Here is a 17,943-nt window from a genome sequence, read left to right as displayed (position 1 = left end):
TTATACATATTTAAAGTTAAAAAATCATGACTTTTTCGCGTAAATATTCACAGAAACCCATCGACGGGGTGACAATGGTGCCATTAGTGGGGCTAAAATCGCGCGAGTGGGAAATTGATTCCTTACTGAGGTTTCGCACCATCGAGCAATTGACCTCAGCGAAACTGACCCTGCAATCATTGGCACAACTGCTGAAGGAGATCAGCAATATTGTCATTACAGACGTGGTCGGAAATAGGATTAAGACCGCGCTCGAGCTGGTGCACGAATCTGCGGAGCATCTTCAACGTGGCGATCTTGAGCGAAGTTTTGTTCTTAGCAAGGAGGCCTTCGTCACTGCAGAGGCGGCTTTCTCTGATCCGACACTTTTGGCGCTCCTCTACTTTCCGGAGGATCAAAAGTAAGTGAGATTTTTAACTACTTTTAAGAAAAAAAGGAATGTAAAAAATTCCATATTTTAAAAATTCTTACAGTTCAAAAATATAAATGACATTGTTGGTTGAAGGAAAAATAATGCTGTTGCATATAATTTGGAAGAGAAGGAAAGAAATATTACTTATATAATTAATGCAGTATTCCTATTAAAATTGTCGATTATTTCTAGACTTTATTTCGTATAAAATAGAGGAGCACATTGTGAAAAAAAGAAAAATATCGCGGCAAATATGTAATTTTCGAATTATATTACACGCGAGTGACATTTTGCGTTAATGTTGCAGATATGCAGTGTACATTCCTCTGTTTTTGCCGGCAATGATACCGGTACTGTTATCGCTTAAGAATATACGGAGATATTACTTCCCCGAGAAGAGTAGTAAGATAGAAAAGAGGACGGGCCGTAGAGAGAGTAAGAATGACGAGGATGGTAAACCAAAGATCGAATAATGAAAAGGCATTTATCTGATCGATAAAACATAATTACGTGTATACAATCGAATGCGATTCAAAATTATTTTGACCAAGAGGTAATAAATATCAATAATAGATATATAATTTAGTACATTTTATATTGCCGTTTATATATACCAAGTTTCGTGCAATGAACTGTTTATCGTAGAAAAGCTCTTATCTATGTTTATCCATTGTACAGCGCAAAAAGAACGCGTGGTTATCGTACTTCAAGTATTCTTCTTTACACAACGATCGGGTTGTATTATATAAATTTAGGTGCATTTAGGACGGTTGTTCGTTAGATGGAATCGCGTAACGATTATTTTAAGTACGACAATAGTTCTAAGAATTTTTGCAACGATTTCGCATCGAATATTTTCTTGCAAAAAATATCGTAAGGAAAACGTGTGAGAAAAACTCTATTAATAGCTCTATTTTATTTTGAAGAGGCAATGATTCGATGAAATATGAATATATGAAACCACATTCGTGCGAAAATATAATAAACAATTTCTTTCTTGAGCGCCACTTCTTTTTTTCATTCAAACAATGAGGTCTCTGAGCAACATCTCGAGCGATCCGCAGACATAAATAGCTAAACATTTCATTTTCTTTTTCTTTCTTTCTCTCTCATTCATTCATTCATTCATTCATATGTTGTGTACTGATTTGGACGAAGATGCAGTCTGATTTATTGAGAAATTCTCGCCATCATCATTGATTGAATTTCATGTTTGTGAAACGCAAACGAATCTCGCACGACATCCTTCCTCTCACATCCGATCAGATTTCAAAAGTTAATAATCAATTAGATCGTTAGAAACAACTACGAGTTTTATGTATGTTTACACGTGTATCAACTCAATCCTCAACCACATTACCAAAAAAGGTTACAAAAAAACTGCGAACGTTAAGTTACTAAGAGAGAAAAAAAAACGAGAGAGGAAAAATGATATATGTCCATCTACCGTGAGAGACCGCTTTTTTTCTTTACTGATTTATATAACAAGGGGGTCCAATGTCATTCGATAAAGGGAAGAACATAATAATAAAAACACTAAACAATAATAAAACGATTAGCTGCTCGATGCATTTAGCTAGAGTAAAATACGGTACGCGTGTAATAGACACTTTCTTTAAAAAAATAAAAATAAGAAAACCGTATATTTGACATATAAAAAATAATTGCTCAAGAAATGTCCTGTGCTCGTAATAAATAATAATAATAATAAAAATAAATGTATGGAATATCTTGATGGAAATAAAAGATCTCTTGACTGCTTGTGTTTCAACTTTGTCAAGAATTTAAAAACAAGTAATAATAATAATAATACATAGACAAGCGATATCTCGTTTACGACATTACTTAATGCATGTAAGTAGCACGAGAGCTATCAATGAAATGATAACGATAAGATATATAATGAGAAGAAGCGTCTCTTGTGTGTCAACGACACGAGTAACTAACTACTAATCCTATTATAGGAATAATAATGACGATGCCAGCATCATTATCATCATCGTTATTATACCTACGATACGTGCGCGTGGATCTCAAATGGTAGTTGGACATTGTTAAGAGTAAAAATAAATTAGTCGTCGAACTGTGGAGCTTATTCGTACGAAAATAATAGAAAAAAAACAGTAAAGAGCAATTAAGTCAACAAGGACTTTGAACTAACTCTATCGCGTGTTGCAAAGCATCAGCGATATTCTGAAAAACAGGTACACCTTCGCGCGTCGCATAGTCCGACAGGTACATCCTCCCCCGGTTGTAATCTTTTCTGGCTTGTTCAGTCAGCTAAAATCAAAAGAAGAAAATATATTTCTATCGTAAAAAAGAAATTTATTGTACATCGTTATTTACTCGAAATTATATTTTTGAAATTTAATTAATTAAAGTTCTTTAATCTTAAATAATTCAAATTAATTCGATTTTCATTATTCTATTTCATTAGATATAATTTGCGTGACTGACATGTAATATTCAATATATATCAATATATATATATATCATTTTTATAGCGGATATAAGGTACACATGAATCATACTTGTTCACCAGAGACGATAGAATCCTCGGGAAGAGTCTGAACACAAAGAACGAGCTTAGCACGCAGTCCAATCAAATGAGCTGCCAACGCCATAATGGCAATGCCGCGCGAATGTTGCGGCACTATCAGCAGGATCAGCCGCGAATTTTTCATTTTGTGTAATTCCTGCGGTAGTATCCTTGCATTGTACTCATTCAGGCATGATCGGTACAGAGACAATCTCATCGACCTGGAAGAGGATCATCACAAATGAATGAAAAGAGAATTAATTCGCTAAATAATGGATAGATGCTTGGGAATCGATACTCACTCTAGCAACGGCACTGCGGAAGATTCCAACCAAAACAGATCTTTATTTACCACGCCGATATAAATGTCTTTCTTCTCAGACTCTTGTGCCAAGGAGTTGGTCCAATCTGAAAAGATTCGAGTTTGAATGGTTTGTTATAGATTCAGTATATAATTATATTATTATATATACATATATAAATAATATATAATAAAAATATTTTTTAGATTTACTCTACAAGATAGGCGAGATCGATTACGTGTTCAATTGTGCTGTTTCATTTACATAGAGAAGAAATGACAAAACAAAAGATTCAGACGAGGTATAGGAATTATAACAAGTGCCAGAGATTGCGAGGGAAATTCGATCGAAAAATTAGAAATACCTAGAAAACGATTAAAGGGATGTACAATAGCTCGGCGCAGAAAATTTGAAGCCTTCCTACAAAATATATTCCATACTGAAGGTATCTCACTTTCGCAAGAAACGCCATTACTCTTCGTCCGCATCCACGATGACTCGCTGGCCAACGCGCAGAACTGCTCGAAATTGATTCGAAATTCTGTCGGGTCACCTTTCGCCGGAAATCCGTCTATCAATGTCCTGTACACCTCTGCGCGACAAACGTGTTTACAATTATTATTCTTTTTCACCAAGTTTATTAAATTGTTGTAAAATCTGATGTAGGAATAATTACCGGATTTATTCACCGTGTTGAGCAGATCCGAAAGAGGCATATTGTTGCACACTGCATTCGACTGCAACGTCACCCAAGCCTGAAAATGAAGAAAACCGTGTTGATGTAGTTTTTTAAAAATATTATTTCTCACACGATAAAACGTATATATACATACTTCTCCTAACTTTACTGTACCGCTGTCATCAACGTTCATAGATTTGAAAACCTCTCGCAACGTTCTAAAATATAAAATATCCTTGCAAATTCTCTCCTTTTTTATTTCGTTCAAATTAATAATCGACTATATATAATACATAAATAACTAATTTTTCAGAATCGGTAGAAACTTACACTGCATCTGTCCCATTCTGAGTAAGCGAGATTCTTATAGGTCTGATGCCATCCTCGGTATACAAATCTGTACAATCCTGCACATTGATTTTTTCACGTAACATCTGTACATATATTAATTAATACATTAGTACATGTATTAATCATAAGTTCTGCTGCATAATATGCTCGTTAATTAGAGTCATTACCTTGGATGTGCAGTGAAGGGCAACTGAAACGCTTTCGAATATCGGTATCCTTTGTCTCTCCATTAGATACTGAAGTACCAGCAATCCGTTCATCAAATCGTGATATTCTCTGAAGAATTAAAACAAATACGTGTAAAATGAAAAAAAATTATATCAAGACATAATTTTTTAGATCGAGTAATCAGGCAACGTACTGTGCAGAAACAGTCTCTCCGAGTATAGTCTGACCCTGACGATATGGATAAATAACGAGGACTAAGGACTCGCTGCGTGTAGCTGCCAGTTGAGCCGCTTCGATGATGCCCGCGCTGTTGCGTGTCTGGTTGTCGATAACAAACAGCAAGACCCGTGCCGTCTGCTTCGCCTCGTACTCCTGGGCTATCAATTCTGGACCCCATTGTGACACTTGCTGCAAAGAATACAGAATCTAATTATAATATCTTATGCAAGGACGAAGAAAACGATGATAGTGAGTAACTTACAGGATTATAATAAGTAATTCCGAGGTTCTGAAGAGTTGGAATCGCTATGTCTGACCTCCAGGTGGTTGGATTACAAGACCCGCCCAAAAATACCTCATATGCCATCCTCTCTGAATAATTAATCGATAGATAAGTAATAATTGAGGCTGATTATGTAAAGACAATCGGTAAAATAGCCGATTTGCCAACTTACTTGAACTAGTTTTGTGATTGGTATCCTTTCCATCACCGTGTAATGAGCGAGAGGCGTTCATAGGAACAGCCGTTGTTCTATAAAATATAAACAAGAACAAACACATGTAATATGATAATTCTAAGTTCCACATGATGATCCAATATTATCACACTCGATACTAGTAATGACTATTATGTTTTTCTAGTAATGATTACCATATATATACAAGTTGAATCAAACTTTATATATGATTAAAAATAAATTTTTTCTTTTCATTATTTGCGAATATATTCGATCATCACTGCTAAAAATATATTTTGTAATTTTTCTTATGCAACTGTTGTGAAAACTGTTTGATGATCGTACTTCGAAAAAACGAGTATGTTAATATTGTTAATGAAATCCATCATTCAAAGTTATTGCAATAATCATCTGATAATTTTCATTCACGATAAAAATGACAGTTATCCCGGATCATCTGTGAATCATCTTGTATAGCAGGGAAAAGACGTCATCATTTACATAATTGGCAAACAAAATTTCATCAGAGTGTGGTAATAGGATACACTAGATAATAGAATCAATTATCGTTTTTGTATTTAACGTACTTCCAGATATCAAATAATTTTGCAACCGACATCGCGTTGCGTTTCATCATTGTTTTAAAACATTCCCCGCTATAATCATAATCAAATGCTCAATATTTTTGCCTGAAACATACAGATTTTCGTTCACCCGACAATCGCGTGTGTGCAGAAAACAAAAATTAAAAAAAGATTATATATTTCAGTGTAAGTAATTTAGCTTATGTGAGGGAGAAGTGAAAACCCGCTACTGCATGGTGGAAATACATAGTAGTCTTCAAAAAATACCTAGCAAAGTCAAACCTGTATAATATATTGTAAAGTTTTTATGTTACCCTCGCTCGCACAGACGTGCCAGTTCTGTGGCAAATATGCAAAATTCTTCTAACATTATACAGGCATCGGAACATTCAGGATAGTCCTCAGCGTCGTGCTGCAGCTTGTTGCGCAGCTGCAAAGAGTTTGGGAATAACAGCATCACGTATATTTCTTGTATCTGAAATTAAGAAGCAATTCCTCTTTACTCTGTTTCAATGCTGCTAATTAAATGGAAATTAAATGCAGATATAAAGTTTGCATACTCACATAGGATATACAGGTGACTGTTAAGTTTACGCTTAGTTGAGATCTGGCGATAAATATTCCACATCATTTAAAACTATACAATTGCTCTAAATTCCTGCTTCCAGAAGTATAAATGTATCTACAAACTTCTTGATTTGGACTTTCACATTTTCCTATGGAAAAAAAGAAGCAAAAATATCAACTTTTATTAATTAGAAGAAATATTTTATATTCAAACATACAATTTGAATATATTTATATACATGTACATACATTCACCTCTGACATAATGCAACAAATAATTATGAGATATTCTCCTTTCTGTTTTAAATATAATGATTATGCTAACCTTGATGACATTTGTGTCAGACATGCTAGCGTATTTGTGCCACTAGGAGTTGACGGTCTAGTCTCTTGTTTTCAAGTCGAAAATTTCACCTGAGAATAAAACACAAAGGAAACTTAACTCTCTCGCTTGATCTCTCATTGCATACTTGTGAGATTAACAACGTTACAGATGACTTTATACAATACAAATATACTCAATATATGAATCTCGTGTTCAGTCATATGGTAATATGTCACGATTACTCACTAACGTTCCCAAGAAACGCATACTTGTCACGCTACCGTAATTTCTCGTAATTTCCAATTAATATGACACGAATCGCATGATTAATGCGCCAAGTATTTAAAAAGATATACATCTACACAGGACACGCAAAAAGGACGGGCGTGAGGAAAGTCAAATGCGAAGGTGTCCTGTCAACAAATCTCGAGCACACAACAAATCGCGTCTCCAAGTCACACCGACAAACGCTCCGTATATGTACACATACGCACACACGCGCCAACCACCTTGTCAATCTTCTTACGAAAGCGCGGAATCGATATGACGTATCGTGCGGATAGAAAGTGATGTCAATATTCAAATTTCCGTAAAAAAAATTCGATCTACATTCCCCGTCACAACATTACTTAAACATTCATAATTCGATACCGCAATGACAAAATAATATATCGTACATACATATATTCGCTCGAGAGATTTCTCTCCCCGAAACCGGAACTTTATCCAGAGGGACTCCGAGAATTAAATATCGCTTTCAGTTAAATACACACGAGCTCCGTCCGTCCATCCCGAAGCAGCGACTTTCGTTGAAAGAAAACCGCGCTCTCGCTCCTTCCCTCTCCTTTTCCGCCTCTTTATCGTCCCTCAGTCGACCATCCTTGTCTCTGCGAGACGCAAAACACTAAGCGAGGCGTGCACACTAACCTTGATGTGGTGTTTCGGCGACGTTTGCGTGTCGATGCAGCACAAAGCGTATGAGCGCACACGGTGGGAGAAGAAGTCACGATCGTCGAGTGCATCCGACGTTCACTCTCGCTCGCTTTCTTCTCTCTCTCTCTCTTTCACGCGAGCGCGCGCGCGCGCGCGGAGAGCGCGTGGATAAACAACGCGCGAACGGAAAGAAAAATCAACGGCGCGAGGAGCCCCGCCGCGCACTCCCGCTATTGCTCATACTTATTTATAAACCGTTATATTTAAAATGAAAGAGAGGCGCGCCGCGTGTCGTGTCGTCGTACGCGAACCGATGACTGACAGGAGGAGAGGAGGAGAAGACCGTTCAATCACATCTTCGAAGGGTTGCGAGTTCTCGATATCACAAAGTCTTCTCCCCGGATTTCTCCAATATTTCTGCACGAGTAATTAAGTCTCACTCGCGTAGATGTGTCAATGAAAGATTCCAGAGAACCGAGTTTTTTTGACAGCGAGGAACACACTTGGAAACTTTTGTTGTATCAACGATATGTTGTTGCGCGCGTTTTCCGATTAACAAAAAAAAAAACGTCCGTATACATATATATATATATTTATATCTGTGTGTATATATATATATATAGATACGCTCGCGTATCTTGTCGTTTTACGAGAGCAACTGGAACGAAGCGCGCTGGAGCGTGCGATTAACAAACTCGCTCAGGTCAGCGACGACGGAGTGGGCGACATATTTTATCGCTTGTTGTCTTTTCCGCGACGAAAAGGAGGTTGTCCATCGCATATACGTGCGTGCGTACGTGCGTGCGTGCGTGCGCACGCCCGTCCGTCATCTCTCCGCGCACCGCGTACACTCGTCCCTCGTACGGATTCAGGAGAATGACGTAAACCTCCAACAATGAAGCGTGATGTCACACACGGTGAAGTTCGCACGGGCCGCCGCCGCGTCGTCGACTGGCGCGCATGCGCGCCGCGTCGCGGAGGACCTTGAATTTCGTCGCTCTACGGTGCGCGCACCTAGCTGAGCGATGACGTCACCGTCCGTCTCGCGCGAGACGAAGCGCGCGCGCGCGCCACCGTTCAAAAAAATACTCCCGCGTCAACAAAGCCACGGCCGATTTTTCATCGATACGAGGACGAATCTATCGGATTTTTTGTTGAACTTGTTTATGGAACGATCGCTCCTTTTTCTTCATTCGCGCTGACGCAAGCAAGGATACGAGATTGTCGCGAGTTATTTTTATTATAAGAGCTTATCCTTTTTAAGATTTACGATAGACGAGATTGTCGTTTAATATATTGCGGCCATTGTTAAATTGTAGACACTTCACATTTAATAATAATAATCATAATCGATAATTAGAGAGGAGAAAACGATCAGTAATATATATATATATATATATATATATATATATATATATATATATATATTCTAGAAATTTGATTGACATGAAGTTATATAGCGATATTCGTACCTGACATTTATCAAAGGCTTTTTTACAAAGTAATCACCGCGTTATCGCTCATGTAATCGATATTGCGCTTCGAGTGTACCTGAGGTCGCGCCTTATTTGCGCGAGCTTTAGATCGGAGCGATTGTCGCAAGTCACGCCAAAATTTTCGCGCGCGAAGACGCGTCGTTGTCTCGTAAGAACGGTCGATGACATCAGTCCGGTTCGGATTCCGCGGTCGTCCTTAAAGGCTCCTCTCCTCCGCGTCTAAAAAGACTTCCCCCGCGCGCTCACGACAAGCTTTTAGAATGTATCGAACGACGCGAGCGAAGTAAAAGGGAGCCGGTGCGCGACGTTTTTGATCAAATATGGTATGGGAATTCGAACGCGACACTTCCAACTTTATTTGCGCGCGAACATATGGGCGTTTCTTTTTTTTCAATCGCTCTCGATTGAAAATGCAATGGATAAGAGATGCAGAGAAAGACGTTTTTCGCGACATGTGAATAACAATATAAATAATATTGCGTCAATATATGCGGATCTCTCGGTCTAACATAATTGGAAACTAATGACGCGCACATCGTGAGATTTATTGGCTCTTAAATTATGTATGACAATATTGTGACGATGTCGGCACGTGTTGCGTTGACGTGACTTATTGTTAGTTATTTCGTCGAGATGTTATACAGGGGAGAGATGTCATTATTGTCAAGCTTTATAAGGAAGAGATCGAAGAATTCCAAGATCCGGCAGATATCGAATTGACACACACTGTTGATAGTTCGAAATTAAACGATTTAATCAAACACGTGTAAATGTTTATTCCTTTTGTTTCTTTCTTTCTTCTCTAAAATGTAAATACACACACACATATTGTTTCATCTCTAAAAAAAAAACAGTGGAAATGTAGGAGAAACATGTCAGATTGATCGAAATGCAGGAAGGAAAATGTTTTAATCGATTTGCAAAAACAATAGTAGAACATACGATACGCGTCTTAAATTATATATACATACAGAACGAATTTTCTCTTAGTATTTAGCCTGAAAATTATAATCATGAGACAGTATTGAAAGAATTTTATAAGAGTTTCTCTTAGCAAATATTAATATCTACCATAATAAAATATAAACTATGCTCGATTAATTTGATTAATTTTATATTATTTTACTATTTTATTTTATTTTTTATTTTTTTAGTAAAATTTACTATGTACATATTAATATTTTATATTCAAAGATATTTTTATAAAATTCTTCCAATACCATATTGTCTCATTTTCAAAATAAATTCTAATTGTAAGAGAACATTCTCTCTGTACAGAAACATACTCACGGTGTGGAAAATTTCGAGATGACTTCCGTCGAGAGATCGCGGAAATCGCGGAGGCGCGGAATCGCGTGACGATCGACAGCGGCGAAATAATAGAGACTAGGAGCTCTAGGAGTCGGAGGAGCTCTCGCTCTCGCTCCCGCGGAGAATTTGTGCGCGCGCTGCGATGTTTACGAGAGGCAGATACGAGAGAGGACGCGATAAGGAACGGCGTGGTACACTTACTATTTTTTGCCGTTTCTTTTTCGCCTTTTTATTTCACCGCTCGCTTTCTACACCGTCTCTGCCCACCCAGGGCTAGAGGTAGGCACGGTCCACCTACGTGCGAGGATTGATTCCCGCTCGAAACGATGACAAAAACACGTATGTTATCCTACAGTTGCGCGAAAATATATATATGTATGCCTGCGAGATTCAGCTCTTTAAACGCGGGATATCGGGATGTCCTGATTAATTTGACAGTCGCAAATGTCTGATGAAAGAAAAAAAAATGATTATATTTCAAGTTGAATCTACATATATATAAAATATAATGTATTCGACCCGGAAATACGTAACTTCATACATGACGTCAAGTTTTATGCTATCGCGCGAAATGATACAATCGTCTATATTTGCCTTATTTGTCGTTTCTCTCCCTCTCCTTCTCTTTCTCTTTCCCTCTTTCTGTAATTCCTTCTCTTCGTGGGAGATTATTATCGAAGTGAAGCGAATGTGATTGATAATGCGGAAATCATTCAGAGTGATATAATCATTATTTTCATTGCGCTTTCCAAACGCGCGCGTCGCATAATGTCATTTAATGTAATAATATTTTATTTTTGTCTGCGATTATAAGTTTGAATAAATCATATAATTATTGTTTAAAAAACAGTTTAACACATTAAGTTATTAAGTATTATAATTATAAAATATTTTAATAATTTGTAGATTTCCAGTGGCGGCGAATTTCGGGACGCAGCCATTTTGTTGACTCACAAGGGACATGTCACAACTGTCCGGAACCGATTTGATTCTCCTTGAAATATGTTGTTAAATACACAAATCTAAAAGACACGTATTTTTTTATACGTGCGCAATTTGAGTTTTAAGGGGTGAAACACCCCTTTAAAGAATAACGGTATTTTTCTTTAGGATCAAATATCTGCTAAACTATAAGAGATATAAAGAAAAAACGTACAACAAATTTTAATGGCTTGAAGAGTACTTTAAAGTTATATGAACAAAAATTTTTTTTTTTTTTTTTTTTTTTAAAAAACCCTCACCACCTAATTTTTTTTTTCAAAATTAAAAATTTTGTTTTACCTAATTTAAAGCTTATTTTTTTCCAAATTCAACCATGTGTAATAAAGTTATGTTACGAAATATCATTTTCGAAAATTAATTATAAACGCTCCCGTATATACGCTCATCCGTGCTATGTGCGTAAGTAATTACCGTCGAACAATAAAATATATAAAAAATGTTTTTGTATAATTCTTATTTATGTTTTCTATGTATTTATAACTGTGTATTGTGTATATTTAGATTTTTTTAAAAATGTATTTGCATTTTATATTATTCACTCATTATACACATTACAATAATGATATTCGACAAAAAAATGTTTCAAACATAATGACTTCTTGCACCAAGAACATCTTACTACAGCTATATTATTGCAACCTTCGATATCACATTTTGTTAAAGTTTCGTCTAAACTAAAGTGTACTGGATTTTCGAATTCGTCTGGTCTTTCATTCGTATAACCACTTTTAAACCACGAATATTTAAATAAGTTTTGATATCGTGGGGATGACAATTGATTATGTATCAAAGATTGCAATTTTATTATATTATTTCGTTCATGTAAGTTTATATTACTTTCCAACAGTAAAACCGCATCTGAAAATCTTTTAGCAAAATTTTTCCAAATTCTGAATCCATAAACATCTAATGGTTGTATTTTCCCTGTAGTTCCTTTCGGTATTATCATAGTAGTAATATGTGTTCCAGGAGGTGTTAAATCCGAAATCATATTGGGGCAATGTCCAGTCCATGATAAGAAGAACGCTATTAGGACCAATGTTTGCGAAATAAGCTTCTTCTAACCACATTTTAAAATGATCTGTACAAAATATAAATGTTAATTTAATAGTTTTTTTATGACTCTTATTAAATTGTTAAATAAAATAAGGTTGTTAAAAAAAGTAATTATAAAAGGAAAATACCTGATGTCATTTTACCAGATTTCGATGCTTTTACAATAACATTTTCTGCTTTAAATAAATTTTCTTGTACTCTTGGTCCAAATTTACCATTAGCTTCTTTTAATACAATAAATAAAGGGGACAACAAATTGCCATTACAGGATATTATTGGTTGTATCGTATATGAATGGGTTGTTGATGATATGGATTGCACGACACGTTCTACTTTCTTTTCTCCCTGGTTAGACAATGATCTTCCAGAGTGAAGTTCCAATTGGAAACCACTTTGATCTGAATTGTAAATATTTTCAGATCCAAACTGTTCAATAAGAGGTTTTACTGTTTCCAGAAAATCATCAGCTGATTTTTGCAAATCAGCAGAATCTTCTAATGTTCTTCTAGTGACAAACTTCGTAACTTTTCTTGAAACAATTCGGTGAGACTTCTTAAATCTTGCTATCCAACTGTGAGATGCTTTAAATATAGGATTTAAATTTCCTATTTCTTCTTGAGCTTGTAAAGCCCATCTTTTTAAATCAATATCATGAACCATGAATCCTGATTCGACAGCTGCAGTAAATTTATCATGTGTAAATTTGGAGATGTAAGATAATTTTTCTGTACGACTTCCACCTGATTGTATTTGTTCTTCCCATCGCCTTAACTGACGTTCAGATGAAACTCTTCTAAATTTATTTTGTACTACTCTTAGAGGACGATTCCTTTTTCTGTCATTACTGTTTTCATCAGTGTCCCGAAATCGCCAATACTCAACAGCTCGTCTTTTATAAGAACTATCAAAATTTGTATCATCATTTGAACAATGAGGATGAGAATTTAAACTATCTTCATGCCATGCTTCTTCGTCATCTTCAATTATTTCAAAACTATGTAATTTATAAGGTTCTTCATAATCGAGATATATTTCTTCCGTTACTTCCACCCCATTATAATGAAAAACGCTATCCAGTAATATTTTTTTAATGTTTTCCTTTAATTCCACTTCTGCTTCAGTTACTGGCGTTTCTGTTAAATATATTGAATTTATTGACACCAATAAAAGTCTAACAACGTTAAGCGGATTGATAATCATATTCAAAGATGTTATATTTTGCTTTCTATTGCAATAAAAGAACAGTTTACACAGATATTATTACAACGAAAAGACTACACCGACTGTGAGAATTATGCTGCTACATGAACAATTTATATTAACTTATCAGAAATACGTCATCACATAATCTTATTTTATTATTTATTTTAACGTATTAAAGATTTTATTGTAAAAATTATAACTTATCTGGAACACGTACACATAATCTTATCTTATGATTCATTTAACGTAAGATATAAAATTTGTTTATGCCAAATATTGCGACATTGGTATTCGCAAGATTCAATTAAAAAATAATTTTATTATAAAATATAATTGTTTTTAATTTTTATAGAAGAAATTAAATATTAAAGAAATAATAAGAAAGCAGGGGGTATATTTAAAAAATTCTTATTAATTATATTTAAAAATTTTTTTTTAAATCTAAATATACACAATACGCAGTTATAAATACATAGAAAACATAAATAAGAATTATACAAAAACATTTTTATATATTTTATTGTTCGACGGTAATTACTTACGCACATAGCACGGATGAGCGTATATACGGGAGCGTTTATAATTAATTTTCGAAAATGATATTTCGTAACATAACTTTATTACACATGGTTGAATTTGGAAAAAAATAAGCTTTAAATTAGGTAAAACAAAATTTTTAATTTTGAAAAAAAAAATTAGGTGGTGAGGGTTTTTAAAAAAAAAAAAAAAAAAAAAAAATTTTTGTTCATATAACTTTAAAGTACTCTTCAAGCCATTAAAATTTGTTGTACGTTTTTCTTTATATCTCTTATAGTTTAGCAGATATTTGATCCTAAAGAAAAATACCGTTATTCTTTAAAGGGGTGTTTCACCCCTTAAAACTCAAATTGCGCACGTATAAAAAAATACGTGTCTTTTAGATTTGTGTATTTAACAACATATTTCAAGGAGAATCAAATCGGTTCCGGACAGTTGTGACATGTCCCTTGTCAGAACAAACTCTATACTCATCGATTTAGTTCGTTTTATTTATTAATTTACTGTTTTAAATTTGCAATCTCAGCGCTAAAATTCATTTAATTGCAAATTGGTGAAATTTACAAGAAAAATCTATTCATTAATATATTGATAAATATAGTCAATATAATAAGATTAAAGTGCAACAATACGCGGTTTCTAATACGCTTGAAAATTCATTTCTGAATTACTAGGAGAATATACTTTGCAAAGAAGTCGATAATACAGTTCACTAGCGATAGGTCTTGGTAAACTCTAAGTCTTAAGAAATTCACCAATAAAGCGGAAAGCACACACTTTTGCATAGACGCATAAGCGTAAACATGAGAATCTTGATTGGTCTATAAATGTATGCATAAGAAATTTAACCAATCGAATTTCTTATGCATATGCTTATGCGCTTATGCAAGAGTGTGTGCTTCCCGCTTAACAGTCGATTATTCTCTTCATTCTTGACTGCGATTGGTGAATTTCTTAAGGCTGACAGTTTACTACACCTATTGTAGACCCGGCCTAAACACCACTGATTGGCTGAATCGCGGACCAATAGGAAACGATCCGTCATTTTCATTGGCCCGTCAAGTTAAGCCTCCGTTTCTATAGACCGGGTCCCAACCAATCAAACGCGTGTATATTTTAGCTCAAGCGCCCGTCGCGGAGAGTATACATCTTCGCGAAATATATTCTCCTAATTATTCAAAAACCAATTTTTCCCGTACTATCGTTCGTGAAATGAATTGTCGACAAATTATAGATTATATCAAAATATAATTAAAATTATAAATTAAAATTATAAATTAAAAATTATAGATTAAAAAATTAAAATTAAAAAATTAAAACAAAAAATTAAAATGATTAAAATTAAAAAATTATATCGGGCGAATTTTCTTCCGATGAGATTGCAAATTTAAATTAATAAATAAAATGAAATAATCACGGTCGTATACACAAGTCTGGAAACTCTCATGGTGGGGGTAACAGATCAATTCTTTAAGAAAACAAATTATAACATCGAAAAATACTACAATGAGACATAGTAATGATGCATCCGATATATCTTTTACTATAAAAATAAAGTGCAGAACAGATAAATTTATGCATTTTTATTCAGCTACTGCGCATGCGTGCGAGGATCTCATGATTCGGAATACTTTGGTTCTGGTGGAGGGAGCGCAGAAACGATTCAACAGAGCTGGTGTAAACATGCGGTGATGTGCCTGTAGAAGTTTTCCAGACTGTTCCGTGACCGGTACAGAAGGAATATCGTAGAACGCGATAGAATAATCTAGATGCATCGTAAAAATGCTCGGTATAATTGTAGCTGGACGACTTGTAAGTGTAACCTTGTTGATGTGATTTATTAATTGCATTTATTATAATTATTGTTAGTGTGCCAAAGCTATTTCGATTATATGTGTACGAGAAAAAAAATGTCGTTCTTCTTGGAATAAAATCTTGCTTTTACTTTTAAAACTTTGGAGCTTCTGTCTTAAAGTACATTTTATTCGATGATAATATTAAATAACGATGAGAGAGATTATAATTTGCATTGAATTGTTTTTATAAATATGAATTCAGATTGACAGATTGATTCTTTATTAATTGATCTTGTACAATTTATTATATGTATACACTATTGTGCTTAGCTCAGTTTTCTATACATTTGGTTCATATTAAAAACTTGTGCACTTAATACAAATTAGTACATTCAATTAAATTTAATTTAAATAACATTTATAGAGGAATAGAGAATATATACAATTGATATAAAAATATGATATTCTTTTTGTTATTCTCTAATTCTTTTATTTTTTAAATTTGTTTCACATTTAATATGGAAGCATTCTGTTTTGTTTAATAAATAGTGAAAAAAGCACATTTAATACAGGTATGATTTTTCCTTTTCAAGGTGCAAACTGATTTTCAACAAATTGGGGAGAATCAATTTTTAATTACCGTGCCTGATGCCGACAACATAAATCATATAGTAGTCTTTCTCACTGGCATTATACCGTTTCCAGATGGCATGGGAGGTGCAGGTAAGATAACGCAATGGACATTATTTTTACATAACAAAATTATAAAGATGTAAAGTTTTATTGTATACTAATAGTTGTATTAGAAATTGATCATTAATACGACAAACTCTTCGCAGTGTATTTCAGTTGGCCAGATGCAAATGCGCCACCCAATTGGCAATTTCTTGGATACGTTTCCAATGTCAAACCATCAGCTATCTTCAAAATATCGAATTTGAAGAAGAATCACGAGTTCGAGAACAGCAACGTGGGCATTTTCGGGATTGGTAAGATCTCGCACGTCGCGCAGATCGGTGTTTCGGTGGAACCGCTAGCAATAATCGAGCAGCAGGCTGCTACAGTCGCCGCAACCACCACCAACACCTTTGTGGACTTTGTGCAAAAAATGCTGACGAGTTTCGTGAATTATGTGACGAGTTTTACAGTGACGCAAGGGCAAATGACACCAAATCCTACCGAAAACTTTGTACCCTTATCTACGTTACAAAACTGGTATGAGACTTTCGAAAGGCGATTACAGCAAAATCCGAATTTCTGGAAGTCGTGATTGTGGAAAGTGCGTATAATATGAAATTTTAGATCTTCTGTCAATATAAATACACAAATACTTTAGCGATGGCCAAATATGACTCTGAAGTTTCAATATTGTTGTACGACATGCTGAATTATCAGTATGAATAAAAGTGAATTTGTCACTTTTATATTGTTGTAATAAACAACTCTGAGTTTGCATAAAAAGTTTTAATATTGATATATATATATGTTTATAAGATTTATTAAAATATCTTTAATATATCTTAAAGAAAACATTGGAGCATTGCTAGATTTAGATAATATATTGCATACTTTTTTCTTAGCTTCTGTCTTTTTATAAATATTTAGATTTAATTGTTGATAATTTTTGTAGAATGACATCAAAATTAAACAAGTCTGTTTGTGCTGACTGCACTCTTGCACTTTTTTGCTCGACATTGGAAGAAAAAAGACCTCTGAACTAATTCAAGAGTGCAGTCTACACAACAAACCTACTTTTATTAATAATTATACTACATTAGAAATGTTATTCTACAAGTTAATTAATGATAAAGTTAAATCACATTTAATAAAACGACAATTTTTTGTTAGGAAATGATAGGAAATAAAATTAAAGAAATGGAATATGTTGCAAAAATATATTTTTATCAACAAATGGAATAAAATTAACTCTCACGAATAGACTTTTAAGTGTTTCACAAAGATTAGTGACTTGTAACTTTTTCAAAATTAAGTATATATGTATGAT

The 17,943-nt window shown here is 34.5% G+C and overlaps 4 protein-coding genes across 12 annotated transcripts in view; 2 read left to right on the top strand and 2 right to left on the bottom strand.

The window, feature by feature from the left end:
* The window catches only part of PIG-S (phosphatidylinositol glycan anchor biosynthesis class S), a 29,647-nt gene extending 24,639 nt beyond the window's left edge, over positions 1–5,008 (top strand). For 3 of the 4 annotated variants that reach the window (XR_014926401.1, XR_014926402.1, XR_014926400.1), the window contains exons 9-12: positions 54–400; positions 720–965; positions 2,917–3,382; positions 3,460–5,008. Coding sequence is in view for 1 of the 4 variants with exons in the window: in XM_029322886.2 (XP_029178719.2) it covers positions 54–400; positions 720–885 (513 nt within the window). In the remaining 3 variants the exon portion in view is untranslated. Of the gene's footprint in view, positions 1–53; positions 401–719; positions 2,022–2,916; positions 3,383–3,459 lie in introns of those variants that run through there. The other variant, XM_029322886.2, reaches the window with a different exon arrangement.
* LOC114946418 (uncharacterized) lies at positions 883–10,452 on the bottom strand. 6 transcript variants are annotated; one of them, XM_029322890.2, is made up of 15 exons: positions 10,324–10,452; positions 6,605–6,693; positions 6,277–6,428; positions 6,027–6,187; positions 5,126–5,202; positions 4,933–5,042; positions 4,645–4,859; positions 4,451–4,559; positions 4,263–4,366; positions 4,087–4,150; positions 3,930–4,008; positions 3,618–3,845; positions 3,254–3,359; positions 2,944–3,172; positions 883–2,692 (listed from the first exon to the last, which is right to left on the bottom strand). In XM_029322890.2, the coding sequence occupies exons 4-15, from the start codon at positions 6,167–6,169 to the stop codon at positions 2,552–2,554; spliced, it is 1,605 nt and encodes a 534-aa protein (XP_029178723.1). In that variant the 5' UTR covers positions 6,170–6,187; positions 6,277–6,428; positions 6,605–6,693; positions 10,324–10,452; the 3' UTR covers positions 883–2,551. The 6 variants fall into 6 exon arrangements, with proteins under 6 accessions (XP_029178723.1, XP_029178721.1, XP_029178725.1 ...); XM_029322888.2 differs by lacking the exon at positions 10,324–10,452 and adding an exon at positions 7,532–8,437; XM_029322892.2 differs by lacking the exon at positions 10,324–10,452 and adding an exon at positions 7,532–8,435 and having other exon boundaries at positions 3,708–3,845.
* An 840-nt stretch (positions 10,453–11,292) lies between these two features.
* On the bottom strand, positions 11,293–13,830 carry LOC146719667 (uncharacterized). Its single transcript, XM_085489726.1, has 2 exons — positions 12,531–13,830; positions 11,293–12,427 (listed from the first exon to the last, which is right to left on the bottom strand). The coding sequence occupies exons 1-2, from the start codon at positions 13,600–13,602 to the stop codon at positions 12,216–12,218; spliced, it is 1,284 nt and encodes a 427-aa protein (XP_085345852.1). The 5' UTR covers positions 13,603–13,830; the 3' UTR covers positions 11,293–12,215.
* A 1,952-nt stretch (positions 13,831–15,782) lies between these two features.
* On the top strand, positions 15,783–17,399 carry LOC114946401 (protein OPI10 homolog). The gene is made up of 3 exons (XM_029322865.2): positions 15,783–15,954; positions 16,532–16,661; positions 16,778–17,399. The coding sequence occupies exons 1-3, from the start codon at positions 15,925–15,927 to the stop codon at positions 17,206–17,208; spliced, it is 591 nt and encodes a 196-aa protein (XP_029178698.1). The 5' UTR covers positions 15,783–15,924; the 3' UTR covers positions 17,209–17,399.
* The last annotated feature ends 544 nt before the right edge of the window (positions 17,400–17,943 follow it).

The sequence above is a fragment of the Nylanderia fulva genome, unplaced genomic scaffold (genome assembly GCF_048542155.1).
Source record: "Nylanderia fulva isolate GAGA-0341 unplaced genomic scaffold, ASM4854215v1 Scaffold9, whole genome shotgun sequence".
Classification (NCBI taxonomy): Eukaryota; Metazoa; Arthropoda; class Insecta; order Hymenoptera; family Formicidae; genus Nylanderia; species Nylanderia fulva.
The sequence above is the reverse complement of the archived record's forward strand: the minus strand, read 5'-3'. Positions and strand labels throughout refer to the sequence as shown.

Excerpts from the sequence above, each read along its gene's own strand:
- LOC114946418 (XM_029322890.2), bottom strand. The coding sequence starts at position 6,169 with ATGCTGTTATTCCCAAACTCTTTGCAGCTGCGCAACAAGCTGCAGCAC. Across the intron at positions 4,151-4,262 it reads CAGAATGGGACAGATGCAGT|AACGTTGCGAGAGGTTTTCA; the intron begins GTAAGTTTCTAC and ends TTTATATTTTAG. Across the intron at positions 3,846-3,929 it reads CAACACGGTGAATAAATCCG|AGGTGTACAGGACATTGATA; the intron begins GTAATTATTCCT and ends TTTGTCGCGCAG.
- LOC146719667 (XM_085489726.1), bottom strand. The coding sequence starts at position 13,602 with ATGATTATCAATCCGCTTAACGTTGTTAGACTTTTATTGGTGTCAATA. Across the intron at positions 12,428-12,530 it reads ATCTGGTAAAATGACATCAG|ATCATTTTAAAATGTGGTTA; the intron begins GTATTTTCCTTT and ends TATTTTGTACAG.
- LOC114946401 (XM_029322865.2), top strand. The coding sequence starts at position 15,925 with ATGCTCGGTATAATTGTAGCTGGACGACTT. Across the intron at positions 15,955-16,531 it reads TAATTGTAGCTGGACGACTT|GTGCAAACTGATTTTCAACA; the intron begins GTAAGTGTAACC and ends TTCCTTTTCAAG. Across the intron at positions 16,662-16,777 it reads AGATGGCATGGGAGGTGCAG|TGTATTTCAGTTGGCCAGAT; the intron begins GTAAGATAACGC and ends AACTCTTCGCAG.